The sequence below is a fragment of the Rousettus aegyptiacus genome, unplaced genomic scaffold (assembly GCF_014176215.1).
Source record: "Rousettus aegyptiacus isolate mRouAeg1 unplaced genomic scaffold, mRouAeg1.p scaffold_m13_p_4, whole genome shotgun sequence".
Lineage (NCBI taxonomy): Eukaryota > Metazoa > Chordata > Mammalia > Chiroptera > Pteropodidae > Rousettus > Rousettus aegyptiacus.
This window is the reverse complement of record NW_023416307.1, coordinates 153646057-153667882: the sequence shown is the minus strand read 5'-3', so window position 1 is coordinate 153667882 and position 21826 is coordinate 153646057. Positions and strand designations below refer to the sequence as shown.

The following is a 21826-nucleotide window of genomic DNA, read 5'->3' as shown; positions in this document are numbered from 1 at the left end:
TGCACCAAATTAGTATCAGAATCACAGAGGCCTCATTCCAGGGACGTGGCGGCCTCCTTTCTGGTGAAAAACAGCCCTGCTCCCCTGCCCACTCGGGGCTGGAGAACTCTGCTCTGGCAGGACCTTCAGGGACCATGACTTGGCTGGAAGCAGTTACGTTTAGACCATGTTCTGGATTATCTGTAAGCACGAACTTCGCTAAAGCCGCCCTCCACCCCTCGTGGGTAAAGGAGCCTTGGATGGTGTGACAAGTCACACTTTAGGGGTCACATTACAGGATGACTTAGGGAGGCTCGTTGTCCTTCGGAGCTGCTAATCCACGCACGGAGCTTGGCGAAAACATTTCACCTTCTGCTCAGTTCTCCCCCAGCGGGGCCGGGAACTGGCCGGGCGACTGTCTTCCAGTGAAAGCCACCAAACCGAGAAGGGCTTTTCAGTGGAAAGCAGCCTTCGAGCCATTCCAAGGAGCACGATGTGATCTTGCGTTAAACATCTGGAATGGCCCCTTGCCTGAGAAGTGCCAGGTGGTCACCAAACCCTGCGAGGCCACAGCTTACCACTCAGTATGGATGCTCACACCGCTGCTTTGGAAAGCGGGAAGAGAGGCCGGCGTCGGAAACGTCCCAATGAGCCTTTTCCCGCCAAACGTGAACATCTCAGCAGAACCAGATCATGCAGGTGAGGCTTTCTTTCACAGGGCAGAGCAGGAGGTAGGTTTGGGAGCCGCTCAACACACCACCTATTCAAAATATACCAAGAGCAACACTGACATCACCGAACCATATTTAAAGGTAAAAACACCCATTTTGCTTTTTGTGTCTTTCTCCCGATAAATGTCGTATGCAAACGAAAGCCAAGAGGATAGGAATAACACAGCGGTAAAATATTTCTCCTGTAAGTCTTTAAATACCCTTTCCCTATTTAAAAGAAATCCACAGTGGAACGGAATATTTAATAGGTGAAAGAGTACCTTGGAGAATTTTTTTTTTTTTTTTTTTTTGCAGCGACATACTAATGTTAGGAAAGCCTCTTTGGTTATGTGAGATTCCGCACACTTTGTTGACGCCATTAACAAGTCCTTCAGAAAAAACTTGTCAAATTAAACGTTTGAAGTGCCACTACTCCCCCAGGCCCCTCCCTGCTCCCCAGAGATCTGAAAAACCGACTGAATTCCCTAGCACGGAATTTCAAAAGACAAACATGTATGATTTTCCTAAGTCGGCCGGATCTTGAATTGACAACCGTTAGCATATCCAAATTTTCATTCTGTGTTTATAATTTATTTAATGGGCAAAGACTCCTCCAGGGGTGTTCTCAATCGGATTCTCTGTTGAGAAGACAGTATTACATTCCCCACCCCCCCAACAATGTTGGCCTTTCATAAGCAAGTTCAAGGTCAATAAGGCAGAAGTCGGAAAGCCAACAACGCACTTCTTTAGCCAATTCTAAACTTTCACTAATGTCGGTTTCGTGACACCTAAAGTATTTGCGTGGGTCGCATGGTGTTTCCGAGCTTCATGGGGCTGCTTTTCTGGGATAAGCCAACAGGGCCAGAACCCCCGCCCCCCGCCCCGGGTTGGCAGCAGCAAACCATAACGTGACGTTACGTTTATGTTAATAAACATAATGATGGTCTTTCTTCCTAATAGCGAGCTCCATTCCCTGCAAGAGTTCACGGCGCTTTGCGCACATCAATAGTCATCCCATTGCTTCACGGTCGAAAAGACTGTAAGCTTAATAAAAAGGTAGAATGCTTAAATTTAAGCATAGGAGACTAATTTGCTACCAGAGGGGGCAAAGGGAAAATAAAACAAATATGTAGGTATGTCGCGTTGTGAAGCATTTTATGTCGTATCGTGGTTCTTCGCTGACAGTCTTCACGTGGTTTGTCACCCTCGCTCTAAAGACACGAAAACTGAGGCTGAGAAAGACCGAACGACGTGCCCATGACCTCACAGCTGTGAACGGCAGAGCTGAGGCCGAGACCCTGTGCCGGCCTGAACCCAGAGCATGCGAGCACTTTGAAATCCACCCGTAGATCAGGGACGTACAATATAAATTATAGATATCCATATAAAACATGATTAACACTGTGTAATCTGAGCCCACTAAGGCATGTCAACATCTCTGATCATCCTTTTCTCGAAGAGAAGGCAGCGGATTCCAAGTTAAATCTTTGATACTTAAATAGAAAATAAACGACCAAATAAATGGCCACGTCGGATGGGATTGTTGGGATTTGGTCAACAGAGAGTGAGGGGTCTAAGGCTGTGGGTTCTGGAATCCCGTTTATTCTATGCGATTCCTGACAGCTCAGCGTCACGCAGGACAAGTGCTTAACCTCCGTTATATGACTTGGCCACAGACTGAATGGAAAACCCTCACGAGCGCCCAGCCCCAAGGACCGTGCTGCCAAGCACAGACTGTCGAAAGGTGGCCAGGCCCGAGATGACAAAGGTATGATGACCTTCCCATGCAACATTTCGAGGACGTTCCTGATGGCAAATGTCCCAACCTATTCGCCCTTGAGGATGTTGCTGCGCGAAGACCGTGGTTTCTCTGTTTTTAATTTTTTAAATATGGTCGCCGTAAGCAAAGAGGTCTCTGGATGGCCGGGCCAGATCCGAGGGAAGTCTGAGAGTTAGCAGCAATCTGCTGCGGGGCTGTGCCCCTTATTCCACTGTCTCTTGGGGGCTCTGACTTTGGGCCAACCCGTGCTCCTTTGCCAGGAGGAGCGAATGAGCACCTACCTGCTTCTCCTTCCGTCTTCTCCTGGCGGCCTCTTTCCCAGACATGACTCCTTGCTTCCTGGGGCCTCTCGACCTAAGGGAGGGGCCAAGTCCTGAGTCGTGATTCTGACCCTGCAAAGCTAAACGGTTTGACGCTGATTTTGCAGGATGCTTTTCATTTACAAAGTGCGTTCAGTGACCTTATCCAATTTAATAAGTTATCAGCGAGGATGTGGGAAAGGGATAAGAAACGTGACAAATATGATAAAAAACGTAAGATGAGCGTGGGAAGTCCCCAGATAATAATGCTTCTGCTGTAGTGGGGTGATCATGGAGGGAAGGGGTCCGTAGGTGGGCAGGCCCCTGAGTGCCGGGCAGCCTGGGGAAGAGGCAGGACAAGACTTGACAGACAGAATCGCTTACCGTTTGCCAAGCAGCCCAGACCTCTGTCCACTGCAGACCCCAACTCATACAGAGCCAGAGCCTGCTGCAGACCCTGGCAGAAGCCACCCTCTGAGGCTTCTAGTGCCTTCGTGTGGCCGGGAGCACTGGACCACTCTATGAGGCATGCACCAATCCGTAGGGAGTGAGAGGTCTGTCCCTCTGGAGATTAACGTCAAGGACCTCGCTTAAAACTGTGCTTTGTAGAAGACAAGAGTTGCGAAATCATTGGGGCCTGGGCTCGTGTCTCCCTCCAGACCTGTCCCACTCCTTTGCGAATCTGATCCGTGTTCCGTGACCTTCGGATAAGCCGTTCCTGCTCGGTGGGGAGGGCATGGCGTTCGTGAGCTGGCCTGGATTACACCAGCAGTTTCACTGTCATTCTCTGAAGAAAAATGAGAACAGGGAGGATTCAGCAGAGCCATGGGGAAGATTATTCTAGGCAAAGATGTCTGGGGTTTTTCCAGACACTAAGAATGAGGCTGCTGAGTCCGGTCACGTCTGGCCAAGCCCGTCCTTACATTTCAGGGGTGCAGCTCGGGAAGGGCGGAGGCGGACCGCGGAGCGGGGCTGAGGCTGGCTTCGTGGAGCAGGTAGGGGTCGGGCTGAAGAGGCAGGGGGATAGGGCGCCTCCTCCACGCCTCCACCGGGGCCCAGGTGAGTGAGAACACGTGTGCGGGTCTCAGTGTGCTGACTCCTTCCCTGAGCCCGGACTGCGGCCGGTGACCGGTGAGTGTCACCGCACATGGCCAGGGCTGCCGCTGGACAGTGGGGGAGGCCCGCGGTTGGGCCTGAGGGCCTCCGCCTCCATCCTCCAGGTGGTCAAGGTGTCAGCAGGGGCAGCCCGGGGTGGGGCGGGGGCACTGGGAGAGTCCAGAGGCCGAGCTAAGACCCTCTGCCTCTGTCGGGCCTCGGAACCTCGTCATTCTAAGTCCTCTTTTTATTCCTCTGAAACAAGGGGTTTTACGGTCCCTTCCAGTTCGAATACACAATGGTTTTCGGAGCCTTCTTCTTCTTCTTCTTCTTCTTCTTTTTTTTTAACTTTTCAATTACTGCTGGCGTATGATATTATCTTAGTTTCAGGTGTACAACAATAGTGATCAGACATTTATATAACTTACGAAGTGATCACCCCAATAAATCTAGTGCCGTCTGACACCGCACGTAGTTCTGTACCTTTGACTCTGTGCCTGTGCTGTACTTCACGTCCCTGTGACCATTGCGTAACTGCCAATCTGTCCTTCTTGATCCCTTCGCCTTTTTCGCCTCTTCCCTCTTCCCCCGTCCCATCTGGCAACCATCAAAACGTTCTCCGTGTCTATGAATTCGTTGCCGTTTTCTCTGTTCGTTTGTTTGGTCCTTTAGATTCTACATGTAAGTGAAATCAAATAGCATTTGTCCTTCTCTGCCTGACTTACTCCCCCCGGCGCAATACCTTCGAGGTCCGTCCGTGTTGGTGCAGACGGCAAGATTTCATTCTTTTTTATGGCTGAGTAATATTCCACAGCACATGCGTACCACTTCTTTATCCATTGGTGGATCGGGGAGGGTTCTTAACCTGAGGTGCATGGATCATGAACAGACTTCGAGGGGTCTACGAAGCCCTCGTATGTACCTTCATATGTGCATTTCTTTCAGAATAGAGTCCATAGCTTCCTTAAATCCTCAAAGGGCTCACTGACAATGACATTTATAGCATTCATTATAGGTCCAAACTCTCACTCTTTATATGAATAACCCACATCTAGGCCTCACACGAGCCCTTGGGGGCACAGAGAGCATAAGTAATTTATCCAAGGTCACACAGTGGGCATTGAGGTCTGGAGCCCAAGCACTTACACAAGCACTACTTGCGGGTAAAGAATGACCTTCCCAAGAATATCTGAAAAAAAAAAACAAAATGAAACAAAACAAAAACCAACCATCTCTCTTAAGCTGAAGCAATGTTTTTAGGGCTACTACGGTGTTTTCAGACTGAATTTCTCTTCTGATTTAAATCATCTGTGTTAATTTCAATCATCAATGATTAAATGATTAGTGCAAATTTAAGTCAATAATTAATTATAATACATAAATTGCAATAAATCGATAATAATGATTTAAATCATGACTCATGAAACTTATTAATAGCGCTGGGGAAATTGGTGCGTGGATAACAGGATAGATGCATGAATTTCATGTAATTTGCATTTCGTGCATTTCATAGCAGGTGAACGATTTCAGCTAATCACTACTTGAGGGGATTCCTGCGATTGTTTCATAATGTCCTGTGTAAACCAATCTGCTGTTATTCCTCCCCAAGACGGTTAAAGGGATTCCAAAGTCCTGTGAATTAGTTTTTCTGTGGAAAGACTACGTTAGCTTATGAGCTATCGTTACTCAGACACACACCTAGACAACCACCACCACCAAAGGGAACAAAAGTAAGGTAGACATAAAAGACAACCTATTGCTTGTGAAACATTTTTCTGTAGAACAAGCAATAGAGAAAAATTATTTGATTATAGTCACGCTTGACAGCCTCTCTTAACGTTTTTATATATTTATTCTAGAGACCAAGATCAAGCAAAGCTTTTACCAGATTACGACTTAGTTTCTCGAATTCAGGCAGCAAGTCGACTTGGAGGGTCTCTGTGTGCATAATGGTGCTGGAGCTCATAGACACTTACAGGCTGTGGCCTGTGGGCGGACGTTTGTCCCGTGTCCCAGTGCATCCACCAGACACCTGGGACAATGCTCTACATACAGGAAGTGTACGTGCGTTTTTTTTCCTCCCCGCTAAATGTTTGTAAGCTTAAAGAAAATCAATAACATTAGATTTAATATGCTTGAAACCCGCATTTTTAGGATGAGATAGGGCTGGGTAGTGGCAACGTACTATGTGATTTAGGGGCCTGGAGTGTGTAGTCCCTGTTCAAATCTGTCCCTACCGACCAGTTGTGTGGCCTTGGGCAGGTTAATCCTCTACGAGTCTCAATTTTTCCCCCCTGGGAAATGGAGGTGACAATAGTCACCCCACGTTGCGGCTTAAAGCATCAAATGGTATCATGTATGCAAGAGTTTTCTAGCAAAGTTCCTGGAAGAGTTAGGCCCGCATAGATGGGCGGTTGCTGGAAGCCATTATGAGAATATTAAAAACCAGAAGAGTTAACCGAATCGCCTCGATTCATACAATGAGGGGCGTTCCTTCTGTGACACCATCGTATTGTGGGGGGAAAAGCCAGGAGAGAAACAAGTCAGATGTGCAGGCTCCACACAGGACAGATGGAAGGTTAATGGAAATCCTTAAAGGGCAGCCATCTAAGACAAGATTAGGTGATGGGCACAGAAGGAGAGATACGGATGGTCGGTAACCATACAAAGAGATGCTCGGCTTCATCTTCAAATATTGCTAATGACAGCAATCATGAACTGTTAGGTTAATGTATTCGCCGAAGATTTAAAAGGAGCGAAGACCCCACGTTGGGGTGATGTGGAAAACGGGCGCTCTCGGAGACTTTTGGTGGAAACGTAACTTAAAAACTTACACTGTTATGCTAATTGGTTGGGTTTCATTTAATGAGTTGTTTATTTTTACTATAAGTAATGTACTAATGCTTTTTTTTTTTTTTCAGTGTAAAAAGTTGAAACAACTTTTGACTTTTGGTCCTAGTACCTACCGAGGCAGAGGTTGGATGCAGAAAAGCCAACAGGTTGGCTGCAGCCTGGGTAGCATGGCCACCTCCGGCCCGACCCAAGGTCCTGCTCAGGACCAGGGCTGAAGGACGCTGGGAGCTGAGTGAGCTTCCCTGAGGTGCTGACCTCAAGTTTCCGAGCACAGCTGTGTGTGCCAGACTCTGAAATGTTTGCTAAACCACTGCAAAAGGGTAAATAAAGGGAAGGAAAAGAGAAAGAAACAACCCCTCTTAATAATCCGATTGAGATGAGAACCCAATCTGCCTCCTTCCTAAAGCCACTGAACCAGGGCAGGTGCTCCACACCTGGGCGGGTGCTCCACACTGCCGAGTGATTGGCACAGACGTACAAAGATGGCCCGGAGACGTACAAAGATGGCCCGGAGATGGCCCGGGGGAGAGAGGGCGGAGGATGCTTCCAGGAAGAGGACTGAGGATGACTGAGAAACACAGTGATGGGACCTTCCCCACTCTCTTTCAAAACATTTACGGGGCACCACTGACAAGCCCTGCACTGGCCTGGGGGCTTCAGTGAAGAGCCTGCCACACCCTCCTTCCAGGCGGTTAAGTGACTTGCCAGTAATGGGCGGGGGCGGCTTCTACTTTTAGCCTGAGTCCAAACCCCCCCACTGGGAGAAACCACAGGTTAGACTGGACGAGCCAGCTCTTGGGAGCCTGGGGAGGTGAGTCCAACGTTTCCTGCTCTCCTCCGTCCTCTTTAAAAAACCATTCTTTCCCACCACTCCTCTTCCCAGCAGAGGTCCGACCCAAGAAGTATTTCTCTGCCAGTGCCAGGAAAGGGCCGGCCTGCCTTCCTCCAGGTCCAAGAGGGAAGCTAGCCCTGCGGTAAGGAAGCGGAAATTGTCTGATCTGATACCCGATCTCCAGGAGCGTGTATGCATGTGTATGCATGTGCATGCACGTGTGCAGGTAGAGATCTCTTTATCGCTCTGCTCCTCCTTTTGGCCATTTTCAAGTGGGCACTTGGGACAACTCACTTCCCAGTGAGAGCACCGGGCCCCAGGGATCGACAGAAGCCAGGGGAAGAGCCACACCCATTTCAAGGAACATCAGTCAGCTCTGCCCACCCAGCAGTTTCAAGACGGAAGGAAGGAGGCTGGGGCCGGACACATGGCTGGGGGGAGTGGGTGGGGAGGGTCGAAGTTTTCCAAATCTGCGGTTAGGCATGGTTGCTGGCCCTGGAGACCGGTGGCATCAGGTGGCTGTCATTCCCTTTCCTAAGAAGTGAGACGGAGATGCAGCTGAATTTAGGCTACGCAGCTGATTTAGGCTCCACGCTCGTGAAGCGGCAAAGCAATTGGTCTCTCTCCTTTATGGACTCCCCTCCTCCTCCCCCTGCCCCCGACAGGGAGGAGTCTTGGCCTTGGGGCAGCAGAGGCTGTGGCTGGGCTGTGCCCGCGCTGACTGAGCTGGAGCCAAGTCCAGCTTGGTGGTGGGTGGTGGTCACCCTGAGTGGGGAGGGAGCCCTGAGCTCAGGGTCAAGGGTCTTCTGCAGAGTCGCTAACGGAGGTGGTCTTCTGTCCACGGGGCTGTCAACATTTCTGTTTATAAGTGATGGGTTTTTAGAGTGGTCACAGGACTCCTTGCAGAGGCTGAACCACTTTTTTTTTTTTGGTCCAAATATCGCCAAGTGCTACAGAAAAATCAACATCTTGCTTTTTGCAGTCCCAGATGAGATCTGGTTTTCTTTTCACAGTACGTGGGTTTTGTTTTGATGTCTGGTAAATCCAAAGTCAGTTTAGGTTTTCTTTTGAGGATGATGTCCTATAATAATCCGTGTCGACTTTTTTGATTGGTTTGATTATATGCCGATTTATCTCGTTTGTAGTCCTTGCCTGCCTTACCCCTCCCCCCCCCCAACCCCCTGCCCCAGTGAAAAAAGAAACCTGAGCGATTTGGAATTAGATCCTTTCCCATTTGTCTTTTGATTCCGTGTTGGTTGGCACCGGCCAGGAGGGCTCCCTACGGAACTGGGGCTAATCTGTGAAGGGTTAATTCACATCGCACATCCAATATAAGGAATAATTGTGTAGCTTAGGAGTGCTGCATGCTTAGAAGTAAGCAGAGGGCTCTTCTGCTTGTATTTCTCAAAAAAATTTTTTTTTTCGAATCAGCGGGCGAAGCTGGCCAAGTCTGCAGGGAGGTGCAGAATCCTAGAGACGCCAGACTACCTGAGGGGGTCTGGCCAAATGGCACTCTGCTGTTCTTCCTTTAGCATGTAGCCTGGTCTCAAGCACTAATCGTTTTATAACCAGAGCTGCTAATGAGAAAGAAGATAAGGACAGCTCCCTGCCTGCCTTTCTGCACCCTCCTTCCTTCCCGCCCTCCTTCTCTTTGGTCCTTCCTTCTTGCATCCACCCTGCGTCTGTGGACCACTCTGGGGCTCCAGGCAGTTGGCACATAGGTGCTAAGGATGCTTGCAGACCAGCGAGGGAGGCAGACATGGAAACAAATCAGTGGGATGGAGTGTCCCGAAATCTGAGATGTGGGGGGTGAGCACTCAGCTCAGAGTGGTCCTTCCCCGTCGGCGGCCAGGGCGGGGGTGGGGGAGCGCCTGGTCACAAAAGGACATATACTATGAGTCTCCTAGAACAGTCAAATTCATAGCTATGGAAAGGAGAATAGCGGTTGCCAGGGGAACGGGGAGTTACTGTTTAATGAGTAGTATCTGCTTGGGAAGATGAAAAGGTTCCGGCGATGAATGGTGTGTACAATAATGCGAGTGTACTTAACGCCACTGAACTTTATACTTAAAAATGGTTAAAATGGTAATGTTTACGTCATGTATATTTTGCAATAAAAAATAAGTTGATGTAAAGAAAAAAATTAACTTCAGATGGTATGGCCAAAATCAAGGTAGCATGAGAACGCCCAAGTTTGGAAAACATTGTCCCGGCCTTGGCCTCACCCATGGTGCGGTTATGAATTATTTGCATTCAAATGAGAAGCCTTATTTTAATAACCTGAAGTTTTTTTTTTTTTTTTAATTTACTATTTCTGGGCAAAAAAAATGTTTTAAAACACTGTGGTGAATAGGCAGACATTAAAAGAAGGTGATATCTGTTAAAAACCTTTTTTGCACTAGTACTCTATTTTATTTCACTTAATTCTAATCGCACTGTCACATAGGGCTTAACCCGGGTTCACAGACTGGGAAACCGGCCCCACCCGAGTTAGAGTTAAGTGTCCAGACCAGCCCTTCCCGCCGGGCCACCCGTCTTGCTCTGAGCTCTTTGGGAGGGTCCCTCACTGTGCCCGTGTATCCCATTTCCCCTTCTGTCCATTTGGCACTGCGGAAAACCCCGCTCGCTTGGAATTTTGCATCTGGAGGGCATTAGTTCGAGAAAACATTAATTGGGGATGGAGCAGCTCCTAAAAACTGGGAATGAATCTCGTCCCGGAGCGGAGCACACGCACCGCAAAGCCAGACCACCACGGGCGCCGCCTGGAACTCCTGGCTCTTTCTTCCCTCGGTTTCACATGTGAAAACAGATGTGATTCACCCTCGCCAGGAAAAACACAAAAGTGCAGAGGGAAAAAAAAACTCACCACCAGGCACCAGGCACGGCACACCCAGAAATAACCACGCAGTTCCCATTTGGGCCAATATATTTCCCATTTGTACTAGGCATGTGCATATACACAATGCATTTTTAAAATGAGCTTTACCATAGTTTAATCACCTGGTTTTACAACTAAACATACTGGGAACATGTTCTTTTACAACAGTTAAAATAATTGTGTAGCACAAATAAAACAATCGATTAAGCATTCTCGTCAGGGAAATTTAACTTAATTTTTTCCACGGAGACTTTATTCTCTTTGCAATGCCTTGAGAAAAAAGGGGGTGTCTTTGTCTTCTATAGCTTTCTATAGATAGGAACTTGCCCTTCGACTTAGCTTTTTAATTTGCTTCTCTGTGGCCGTCTAATTGTCAATCGAGTAATCCATTTCATTGTTTCCTGTCTGTCCTTCCCATCTGCTTCCTCTTCTCTACCTAGTTTTCCTGGCCACACACACACACACACATACACACGTACGCACCTAGTTTTCCTGGTTACACACACACACACACGTACGCACCTAGTTTTCCTGGCCACACACACACACACACACACACACCTGTTCCTCCAGCATCCGGCCCCTCCCCTCTCGTTTGCTCTTACAGATGATTCCTTATCTAGCTACTGTCTTAATTGCTTTTGATCGACTCTAGGTTTTAATCTTAATGCCACATCAGGACTAGTTTTTAATAACTCAAAGATAGAATTGTTTAAAAAAATACTAATAAGCCCTTGGTAGAGTTACATATGTCAAGAAACACAGGAGTTGGGCACAATGTGGACATAGCTCAGTGTTTTTCTAAGGAGTTTTTTGGGGAGGCCGGGGCAGAGGAAAGTAGTCGGTACAGGCAAACCTCATTCCTTGCATTTTGCTTTATTTCGCTTCACAGATATTGCATTTTTCACAAAGTGAAGGTAAGACCCTCCGCTCGCAAAAAAAAAAAAAAAAAAAAAAAAAAAATCATGACTTGCCGAAGGCTCGGATGATTGTCAGCATTTTTCAGCAATAAAATGCTTTTAAATTATGACATGAACTTTTTTTTTCTTAGACATAATGCTATTGCACACCTAACAGACTACAGTATAGTGTAAACATCTCTTTTATATGCACTGGGAAACCCCAAACATTGTGCGCCTCGCTTTATTGCACTGGTCTGGAGCCAAACCTGCAATATCGCTGAGGTGTGCCTGTACTCTAGGGAAACGTGAGGGACCATCATGGAAATCTATCCACTATTTCAAGGCAACTAACAAATGGTCATCTCTCAGTTAGAACATAGCCTTTAAAGGTCAAGAAATCTGCATGACAAATGTTGCCTTAACCGTCGATTACTATTAACTTTGTATAGCAAGGCAGGTGCCAGCAAGCAGAAGAGTGGTGCATGCAGAAGGTATTAGCTCCGAGGTCCTGGAAGCCGTGAGGTGCTCATCCATCACATGGCCATCTGGAAGGTAGGGACGCTTGGTCATTAAAGGAAACCCCTCCGGCAGCTGAACCTGCTGCCCACACACGTGGCATAATCTACATGAGCCAGAACCGGTCAGGGCCCAACATCTGAAGAGAACAACGTGTGCATGGAATTCACACTCCCCTGAAAAAACATCTTTCAACAGAAGTCGCCAAAGGTCTGCGGTGAACTCGCTCTTCCCTGGGCATGCACCCTCACTCACACCTGGTAACCTACCCCACCCCGCCAGGGACACCTGCCATCAACGGCAGGTGTGCAGCAGAACTTGGTTAGGCTCTGACGATGAAGACACAGCACTGTTTTGGTTCCCAAGATGCAGGAAGAAAATTGGGTCCTCAGCCATTCAATCACTCAACCCACATTTCCCAAATGCCTGTCCTGGACCCTCACTGAGGATGGGGAGGGAAAGACGTGGCTCCCCCGGGGGGTGGGGATGGGGAGCAGGGGTTTCCTCTTGTCCTTAAGTGAAGCACTGGCTTCCATTTACTTTCTGAACACGAACATATTCAATTTCTAACTCCTGCAGGGGCAGAATGACGAGATACACCTGGACTTGGGTAGACTCTAAAAATCTGGCTCAGGGTGGGGCCGTGGAGAGACACCTCTGTGGTCTTGTTTTCCTCTAGGTTCCTGCCCTTCTTGTTATCATTTTTTCCTCAAATCAATAAAAATCTACAAGGTGAAAAGGTTGTTCTGAGACCAGTCACAGGGGGGCTGGCGGGGGGGGGGGGGGCTGTCTGTGCAGGGACCTTGTAGGACCCATGAAGAAGTTCCTAAGTAACGAGAGTGGGTGGTGGAATTTATTGGGGATGGGTGGGTGCCCCAACCCTGCCATCGGGGTGGGTACTAACTGCACTGTCCCCTTGGAGACTGTCTGGGTCTCCTCGAACCCCAGAAAGCACCTCCTGGCATTGTACGAGGCCACGCCTTTTTCTTATTTACCTTAAAAGAAGTTCGCATCCTACAAAACGTCAGACAGACAGCAGGGCTAGCGACATTTCGAGGGCATCGATCTCAAGGGCGCCACGGCGATTAGCCCAGCTGGAGTCCTAGATACTTCTACAAGCAGAGCTTTGGCTGCCAGTCTCTAGCGAGCCATGAGGTAAGGAGGGAGAGCCCGTGAAGGAGGGGGATCGCCACTTACCGCAGCCGGGTAGGAAGGTCTGCGGGAAGCAGTGCAGCCGGCCGTGCCAGCATTTGCACATGGAACACCGCCTGGGCAGCCAGGTGTCATGGGGCACAGACCCACAGTTCCTGGGACGGATGCACGAGGCGGTACGTGCGTAGGTTAAACCCCCATGTCTCCCCCCATGTCTCCGTCCCTCTCCTCTCCGCCCCACCCCGTTTCCACGGCCCCACCCCGTTTCCACGGCTCACTCTTTGCGTCGATCATGCTCGCAGTTCCGTCCGTAGAAGGAGGGGGGGCAGGCACAAAAGGACCCCAGCATGCAGGTTCCCCCATTCAGACAGCAGGTTTTGTTGAGCTCCTTACCTGAAAGGTAAGAAGGGGCGGCTCAGAAGGCTGAGGGACTGAAAAGCCGAGTCCCTGTTAGCAAAGGTTAATGCGGCACCAAGGACTCACTCTCCCCCCGAGCGTTTGTAGATGTCTAACTACTGCAAACGTCACAAAATAAGACTGGTGTTCAGCGTTCCTTTCGCAACCCGTGCGTCTGAGCAGAGAACTCTTTCTTATGCAAAGGCCGGTGGTGGTTCCCTTGGTCCCGAGCGTGAAGTGGAAGCGAGTGGGGGAGACTTGTTTCTGGGAGGCGAGGGACACAATGCTGGTCTCGCCTCCATGATGAAAAACCCGTCCAACCGCCCGCCCAGCTCTGGAATCAGGAGCCCACTCTCTCAGGTGACAGTGTCAAAAAAGGAAACACATCCAGGACCAGGAAGCGCTATCGCCCACACGGCAGATCTAAGGCAGGTAGGTCTTACTGTCCTGGATTCTCATGGCTGGCACAAACTGGGAAGGCTGACGATGAATCGCAGGCTCCTCCCAGGACAGAAGGCTGTTATCTCTGAAGGTCAGATCTCCCTGTGACGGCCATGCAAGTTCACGGCGGCTCAGCCCTTAATGACAAAATCGACTCATAGCACCAGTATTTCAGGCCAGAAGAAAATTGCTGGTGATCAAAAGAACCCAAAAACCTCTTACCGGCAACTAATCCCAGTTCAAACGCTTTGGAAATGGCCATGATCAAAATCACCCTAGGAAGAGGAACTCTGTCATTGTTAGCAAAACAAAGCAAACAAAACCCTCTCGGTTAACACCTGGTCTTCCCATCACAAGGACAAGGCCACAGACCGCTAAGGAGAAATTCTAGGGTATCACCCTTCTTTTGAAATGGCTAATTCATGTGCCAACATAAAGAAATACGAGAATAAAAGCCACCTAATACGCAATTCTTTTCAATATGTTATTATTCGTAGGCTCTGTCCTCATATGCACATAATTCTGAGTAGGTGTAAATATTTATCTTCTATTTCACATACATTTTTCTCCTTTACGTAGTTTTCACAGGCGAACTTTAACGTGGCTGCATAACAGTCTGTGTAACTGACAAATCACATACCAACTATTTCATTTAAACCGGTCATTTGCGGGGTTCTCAAGTTTAAAAAGCTTTCCATTATTCTTAACGGTTTTGCAAATACTGAATCTGTCTATGCCTTCAATCTTCTCAGAAACAGATTTTTAGACTTGGTTGTAAGACTGACCTATCTTACACAAGAGTCGAAAAACACCGGAGACAGAGCCGTTCAACGCCAATGGCGAGAACAAATGTGAAGTCCCAGATCTTTCAGAAAGATGAACTCAGACAACAGAGAGGTGTAGGACAGCTTACTTCCTGAGCTGGCAAAAGTTCACGTTCAAGATCGGTTCATACCTGGAAGAGAAGCACGCCATCTTCCTGCCGTCCATAACTCCCAACGTGAGGGGGGGGATGTTAACGGGCCTTGAATTCTCAGTCTTTGCCGAAACGCCCAAAGGAAAACGTTAATTTCCTGAAATAGAAATGGGAATTTAAAAAAGAAAAATATCCCCAATGAGAAAGATGCTTCTCCCGCCCAAGTCTTAGGAGGAGGAGGAGGAGCCAGGACCTCCGAGGAAAACTGTGTGGCCCATCACAGCATTCCTTCTTAATTCTTAGCCAGGGCCTCAGCCTCCCCGGGGGTTCTCAAGGACAAAGCCCCACAGGCGGGCGGGGAGGCGGGAGACCCACGCCCATCACAGCCCTTAAACTCTCCCGGGGTGACGGTGAAAGGCGGCAAAGCCCGCGAAACAAAGAGAGAAACGGTGAGGCGGAGTCTTGTAAAACGGAGGTTACCCGGGCCTACCTAATGTCTCTGCCACTAGCTGCAGGTTAAGCATAGCAGAGTTACTGTGTTGAAGAAATAAATCCCACTAATCAATTACGCTGATCCAGTGGGTGATGCCGGGTTGGAGGAGAGGAGGAAGGTAATTGTTTTCATCAGAAAACCCCAAACACCACGTATGGGGCTCTTAATATTTTATTGACAAATTTTATTTCTCGAAATTTGCTTTCGTCTTCGTTTTTCCAAGGGAGGTGTGTTGAGCCCCGTGCTCTGCGCTGGGCGTTCCCAGGTGGCCGGGAAGGGTGTGCTCTCTGCCAGGGGGGAGGGAGGGGGCAGGCAGCGAAGCTTGCCGTCAAGACCGAAGTTCAGGGTCAGAAAGAGCCCCCGAGGGTGGGGGCGGGGGTTCCTGACATCACGTGACTGAGCGTAAATTCCTGGCGGACCTGAATTGCAAGTGGAGGCTGAAAGGAAGCGAGGGAAGGGCCTGCTGGGAGGCGAGAGGGTGCTGTGAGGGTCTGCGACCCCCGGCCGCCCCGGGCTGGGGCGCAGCCACTGCGGGGTGGGGGCTCCAGTCAAGGCGCCAGGCCTGCAACGGCAAAAAGTGTTAGAAACGCGGCGGTCCGGCATGGGCCACCGCGTCGGCCTGGCCACTGGGTTTCACTGGGGGTTTTTCAGTCTCCCATCCCCTCGCCGCCCCGCCCCCACGACCCCCCAATTCAGAGGTGACCCCCTCACACTTGCCGCCGCAGCAGGAGAAGCGCGGGCCACTCACCTAACAGCGCTAAGGACCATTTAATTCCTTCCTCGCTAAATACGTCCAACGGCAGGAGGAGTTCCTAAATAGAATTTAATTCTAATTTCGAAAACCAAAGCCTGGCGTTTACCTGAGACCATCAGAGGCACACATGTGATGCTTTTAGGGAGTTCTGTTTCCGCCCAGCTGCTGTAGGTCAGACCCACCGGCGCTGGGCCTGGGGTGGGAAAGCCCTGTGTCACCGGGGTCCCCTCACAAAGGGCGCTGGGAGCCGAAAGCGAGAAGTAGGTGCTCTTGGTCTCGGGACGATTTCATATCGCCCTCTGAGCTGTCCGTGTACTAAAAACGAGGGCAAGAGAGACAGAATTGGATGTTTAAAACCACACAGATACAATACACGCTTGACTTAAAACCATCCGACCACACCAAGAATGGTTCAACCAAGCAACATCGTAATCAAAAGACGGTCTTCCCGTGTCTGTCTAAAATTCAAGGGAGAAAACAGTTTGGAAACAGTTTAGAATTAACCCCCAACTAAAGAGTCAGTCAAAAGGTCAGCCATTTCCACAGCAAGCATATGACAAGGTGTTAAGGTAAAAGCCTTCCGTGACCACAGAACTCCTAGGGACGGGTTGTGTCACCTCTGTCAAGTCAACTGAACATTCTGGGAGGACCGGATGGGGAGTTCCCCCACCTGAGGGTGATGTAGCCTCTAACCTCACCTAGCTCAGCTCCCAACAGCTTCTGATAAAACCTCTCCGGTTCATTAACAAGTTAAAGGCTTTCTGTTCTCACTCGTGAGCTCAAACAGCAGCTGGAAACCTCATCTATATTTGCCACAAATCTCTGTGTGAAATTTATAGATTCTTGCTCTCAAAATTTGCAGACTCGGGGTTGGGGGGGGAAGACAAGCTCAATGGGGTCCCTTTAGAGCTACATTGTTCCCTGCGCTGGGTCGGAGGGAGGAGAAGGGTGTAGGAGAGGACTCCCCTTCTGTGTGCTGAGTTGTATGAATTCCTCGGTAGACGTATGGATGGTTTTATCCATGAATGGACAGTTGGTGGTGTTTCTGCATTTTTGCGGTGGACTCCCTTGGACATACATCCTGGTGAATGCGTGGGAGGACATCCAGCCAGTAAATCTCTAGCACTGGAATTGCTTAAAGGGTGGATGTTTCCAGATTCATTTTCTGAGAAGTCTGCACACAGCCCCTCGCCATCCCTTCTCCTCCGTCCCCCACACGTTCCGCATGTCCTTACCAGCTGGCCGCACCAAGCGTCTCAATTTTTGCTAATTCCGTATGTGAAAAATAGTACACCATTGCTTGGGTTTGGTTGTTTTCCGTATTTTATGGGAAACTTGTACAGTTGACCCTAGAACAACACAGGTTGGAACTGTACAGGTCTACTTTTTTTCTCAATAAATACTGTAAATCTATTTTCTCTTTCTTATGATTTTAATAACATTTCCCCCTCTAGCGTGTTCAATTGTAAGAATCCAGTATATAATACATATCACATACAAAATAAGTGTTAATGGACTGTTTATGTTATCGGGTAAGGCTTCCTGTCAGCAGTAGGCTATTAGCAGTTAAGTTTTCGGGGAGTCACAAGTTGTATGCGGATTTTCAACTGTGCTGGGGGTCAGTGCTCCTAATCCTTGCGTTGTTCAGGGGTCAACTGAATACTTGGCAGGTAGTTCTCAGAGGGAACTTGAACCGGCTTCTCTTTTGGAGACTCAGGCCGGATGCCATTTGCTCTGGGAGGCCGTTCCTGTCTTTCCTTCCCTTGGCTTCCGGCTTCAGGTTGAGAGCACCATCCCCCCTGCCTTCCCCCAACCTCCCGACATCCCCGTCCCCGTCTTGTCAACACTGGATTGTAAACTCCTCGGTATCTTGCCTTTCGCCACCCCTAGACTAGGCGGCCCAGAAACCTGGTCTTCCGGAAATCCTTGCTCCCCCAGCCCCTGCTGCAGCGTCTGCCTGGGCTCATTTCTTACGAGATCTTACCCCATCTGCCCATCTGTGGTTGATGGAAACTTAAGTCTCAGGCCTAGTTCTTAAAAGAGGGGCGAGGCGAGGGCAACGACTTTGAGAAGCACCACAGGAAAACAACTTGCTTCCCCTACCCTGAGCCAGGAAACTACAACAAAGAGGGAAAGAGAGAGAAATCCTAAGAACTCCACGCAATGCGGAATTCTGGTCAGCAGCGTTCGCCATATATGAGACAGGTTACTCCTGACGCGCTCACTGGAAACCGTGCGAGGTGGGGTAGGGGAAGTCTGATTTAGGCTTTTAAACATGGCTGTGGTTTAGAATTCTTTCCCACCTCAAATTTCCTTCCAGTCAAATTCAACAAATATTTACTGGCCAGCTACTCCGCTGTGCACAGTGAGGGAGACAGAGGTCTCCAAGATTGGGCTCTTACTCCCTCCCGCTGTCTCCCCAGATAAGACAAGGCCAGTAATCTACACCAAATGCCATGTTAGCATTATCGAAAAGCCGCTAATCTAGAGAGGGTAGTTATTTCCTGATTCGAAGGCCCATGGCCCCAGCAGACTGATGGATTAGCGGACTGACCCTTAGAAGTGAGGCTTGGCAAGGCAAGCTGAGGTCCCACTTGGTTTCACAGGACCTGGAGAATCTCATTTAAAAGTGCTTCCTAAGTGGATTTCCTGTTTGTTTACATCCAGGCATTCTTCACAGCTCTTAATTGTGTTGAAATGGATTAAACGCAAGGAGGGCGAGTGAGGGTGGGAACGCAAAACCCAAGCTGTGTCAGAAAGGAATTCAAGTGCTCTGGGGAGAAGGTTTCCTCTGTGCAGATGACCTGGGCACTTTGAAGTGTGCAAACTGTTGAGCCAGGCTGGACCTCTGACCCATGAGAATGGTGGGATAATAAAGGATACTGCATTAAGCCATGAAGTTTGTGAGAATTTGTTCCGCAGCAATATAAAACGAACACAAACACCTTAGAACGTGTTTATTGAAGTATGTCACGCATTCATAAAAGCGTGCGAATAACAAGGGTTATAAGTTAATAAATTATTCCAAAGTGAGTACCATGTAACTGCTACTCAGGTCAAAGAAAAAGATTATTACTAGACGTGCAGAAGTCTGCCTCATGCCTCTTCCCAATCACCTCCCTTTCCCTCTTCCCCCAAACCAGCTACTTTTCTGATCTCTAATCCCGTAAGTTGGTTTTTCCATACTTTTGAAATTTCGTATGTATGTCTGCTTTTTGCTTGACGTACAGTAATATATCAGTTGTACAGCAGACTGATTCGACACTTATATATACCCTACAAGTGATTGCCACAATAAGTCCAGTACCCGTCTGTCACCGTACATAGTTATTACAATATCAGTTACTCTATCCCCTGTTCGGCAGCCTTTATGGAAAAGGTTGTTCTTATAGTACTGCTCTACAATACCATTTTCATCAGGAATCAGTTGACGGTGTGTCTGTGAGTTTGTTCTCTTATGCCTCATTCTGGCCCGTTGGTCCATCTGTCTCTCCGTGTGTCAAGGCCATTTTATCTTCATTACTGTAATTTTGTAATGGTCCTTGGTATTTGGCCTAGCGAGTCCTCTCTCTTCGTTCTCCATATTCAAGATTCTTTTGACTGTGCTTGACCTTTTGCATTTCTATACCATTTTAAAATTGGTTTCTAAATTTCGAAATAACTCTGTTGGGATTTTGATTAGAGAGCACTGACTCTTCAGAGAGGAGCTGGAATTAGCATTTGCATCATATGGAGTCTTCCAGTCCATAAAGATTGATTCAGGTGTCATTTAATTTCATTCAAGAATTTTTTATAGTTTTCTAAATAGAGATGTGTATAATTTTGTTAGATTATTCCTAAATATCAGTGGGGTGTTTTTGGTGTTAAAAGAAATGGTATCTTTTACTTCCATTTTTGTGGTTGCTGACATTTATACTGACCTCATATCTAATTGATCTTATGAAATTTACTTACTATATGAGCTCGCGAGGGCTGCCATAAAGATCGAGTGGCTTAAACAACAGAAATTTACTTTCTCACAGTTCTGAAGGCCAGACGTCCAAGATCAAGTTGTCTGCAGGTTTGGCTTCTTCTGAGGCTGTGGCCTCTCTCTTTGGCTTGCAGATGGCTGCCTTCTTGCCGCGTCCTCCCAAGGTCTTTCCTGTGTGTGTGCTCGTCTCTGTCCTAATCTCCTCTTCTTATAAGGACATCAGTCATATTGGATTAGGGTCCACCCATAAGACCTCATTTTATCTTAATTACCTCTTTCAAGGCCCTATCTCCAACATTTATGAGGTCCTGGAGATGAAGACTTCAACACACACATTTCGGGGTGATCCAATTTAGCCCATAACACTTATCAAGTTCCATAGTTTGTCTGTGGATTCATTTGGATTATCAACATACACAATCATATTATCAGTGATTAATTAAATTAGTTAGGTATACTATGATACGTATTCTATTTGCCTGTCTATTAAGTGAAATGAAATTCACGCAGCATAAAATCAACCATTTTAAAGAGAACAGTTTCGTGGCATTTAGTGCTTTCACAAGGTTGTAAAACTATTACCTCTGTCTAGCTCCAGACCCTTTAAACCACACATAAAAGCCAGTACCCATGGAGCAGTTGGTCCCTGGCGATTGGAGTGGAGGGCTGCCAAGTAAAATTCCGAACACTCCAGTTATATTTAAATTTCAGATAAGCAACAAATTTTTTTTTAGTGTAAGTGTAACTCATGCATTTATACTCATATAAAGAATATTTATTGTTTATCTGAAATTCAAATGTACCTGAAAAACATTTTTATTTGCTAAATTTCTCAATAGTATTTGGGAACATTTTATAGTCTGAGAAGCCTGGACTATACAACAACCAGTTTCTCCAATGCAAGCATCATTAAGGTATCCCATTGCATTTTGAATTTCGAATGTACTTGTGGGGAGAAAATCTTTTTTTCCATTTAAATATGATTAAGCTTTTAAATATTTTATAACTGAAATAGTACCTAAGTAATATCTCAACTGAAACTTTTTTCCATTTATATTCTTTGGTTCAGAATACCATAAACAAAACAAAACAAAACAAAATAAAACACAAACTAAACATTAATTACTAAATAATTTACATTATTTATCAAGAGAGAAAAAGAATATAAAAATTCTATCTTAAGTAATAAAAAAGCACACCCAACACTTTAGAGGTCTGATTTAATATAGTCACAAAGATTTATTTGTGCTCCACCAACTTAGTATACAATTTAAAATGTTCATGTAATTATAAATGTCAACAAATAGAAAATATCCCACTTAGAAAATGTCCCCCCTAGAAAATAGTCCTTTCAAAATCAAACCTTTTTGTAATTGGAGTTATTGTGTACACATGAGAGAAAGGTGTGTTTCTGTTTAGGGCAAAGGTATATGAGGAGAGTGTGTGTGTGTGTGTGTGTGTGTGTGTGTGTGTGTGTGTGTGTGTGTGTAGACTGGTAAGGGCTCAATTCCTGATGATTAACTGTCAAATTGTCACAATATTGGATATCAGGAAATCATACTGACCCACTTAGTAAAATCTGTAGAGAACCTAAACTTAAATATGTTTTAGAAAATTAAAAAAAAAGAAAAAGGATAAAATCAAGACTTTCCACACCTGTTGCTTTAAACACTGAAAAACATGTTTACATTCCCTGGGTCACAGAGCTTTCTTATCCTGCTATCTGTGAGGTTGTTCTTAGCTTAGAATCCTGAGACACGGGGCCCTCTTCCTTCTCTGGCCTATTTTACTGAACACGCTTCAGGATTTCCAATGTCAAAAGGTCCCGCCACCTGCCCGGGGTGGGGGCGGGGGTGCAGA

At 47.4% G+C, this 21826-nt stretch overlaps 1 protein-coding gene across 1 annotated transcript; it reads right to left on the bottom strand.

The window, feature by feature from the left end:
- Window positions 1–11497: 11497 nt before the first annotated feature.
- Window positions 11498–14831, bottom strand: TDGF1 (teratocarcinoma-derived growth factor 1). Its single transcript, XM_016141253.2, has 6 exons — window positions 14789–14831; window positions 14056–14108; window positions 13836–13970; window positions 13275–13389; window positions 13042–13151; window positions 11498–11873 (listed from the first exon to the last, which is right to left on the bottom strand). The coding sequence occupies exons 1-6, from the start codon at window positions 14821–14823 to the stop codon at window positions 11764–11766; spliced, it is 558 nt and encodes a 185-aa protein (XP_015996739.2). The 5' UTR covers window positions 14824–14831; the 3' UTR covers window positions 11498–11763.
- Window positions 14832–21826: the final 6995 nt, after the last annotated feature.

Excerpts from the sequence above, each read along its gene's own strand:
- TDGF1 (XM_016141253.2), bottom strand. The coding sequence starts at position 14,823 with ATGGACGGCAGGAAGATGGCGTGCTTCTCTTCCAG. Across the intron at positions 13,390-13,835 it reads AGCCATGAGAATCCAGGACA|GTAAGGAGCTCAACAAAACC; the intron begins GTAAGACCTACC and ends CTTACCTTTCAG. Across the intron at positions 11,874-13,041 it reads GACCTTCCTACCCGGCTGCG|ATGGCCATGTGATGGATGAG; the intron begins GTAAGTGGCGAT and ends CCTACCTTCCAG.